We start from the raw sequence: 569 nt of genomic DNA, 5'->3' as shown, positions 1-569 counted from the left end.
TCCACTCACCTCAGCCTCCCCAAGTGAGGGATTACAGGCTGAGCCACCGAGCCCGGCTAAGGGGCACCATCCTTACCTTGCTCCCCTTCCGCCGGCCCCGGTGGACCCGAAGCTCCTCACCTTCCTCTAGTTGCTGGGACAGGCCATCAGTGTCATCCTCTGGAACACAGCAAGCCCATAAGAGGCAAGCGTCAGAACCCCCAGCCCCTGCAGCAGGCTTCTTAACCTCCCAGGTGGGAGAGGAGGGTGGAACTCTGGGGCTGGTGGGCTCTAGGGGCTCCTTAGCCAAGTGGAGTCGAAGCCTGGCCCACTTCTGACCCTGCAGGTGGCCTACTTCAACCCACATTCCCTCTGCCCACAGAGGCACCCTGACCTTTCTGCCCCTACCCAATCTTGCCCCAACCTCAGAGGAACACCCTGCCCTTCAGAGGTCCTGCCCATCCATGAACCAGTCTCACTCCCACACTCAGGTCCTGCTCTGAGGCCAGTCTCCTTCCATTCTAGACCTTCTCCACCTCTCTCTCCTGGGAATTATCCTGATCAGGTCAAGTCACCCCCTGTAGCCTGGT

The 569-nt window shown here is 60.1% G+C and overlaps 1 protein-coding gene across 1 annotated transcript in view; it reads right to left on the bottom strand.

Moving 5' to 3' along the window:
* TONSL (tonsoku like, DNA repair protein) overlaps positions 1 to 569 on the bottom strand; it is a 13,737-nt gene that overhangs the window by 8,011 nt on the left and 5,157 nt on the right. The window contains exon 12 of the mRNA XM_008070007.2: positions 77 to 159. Within this exon, the coding sequence (XP_008068198.1) occupies positions 77 to 159 (83 nt within the window). The remainder of the gene's footprint in view (positions 1 to 76; positions 160 to 569) is intronic.

This window comes from Carlito syrichta, unplaced genomic scaffold (assembly GCF_000164805.1).
Source record: "Carlito syrichta isolate Samal-C Ts95f unplaced genomic scaffold, Tarsius_syrichta-2.0.1 Scaffold312719, whole genome shotgun sequence".
NCBI classification, from domain to species: domain Eukaryota; kingdom Metazoa; phylum Chordata; class Mammalia; order Primates; family Tarsiidae; genus Carlito; species Carlito syrichta.
The sequence above is the reverse complement of the archived record's forward strand: the minus strand, read 5'-3'. Positions and strand labels throughout refer to the sequence as shown.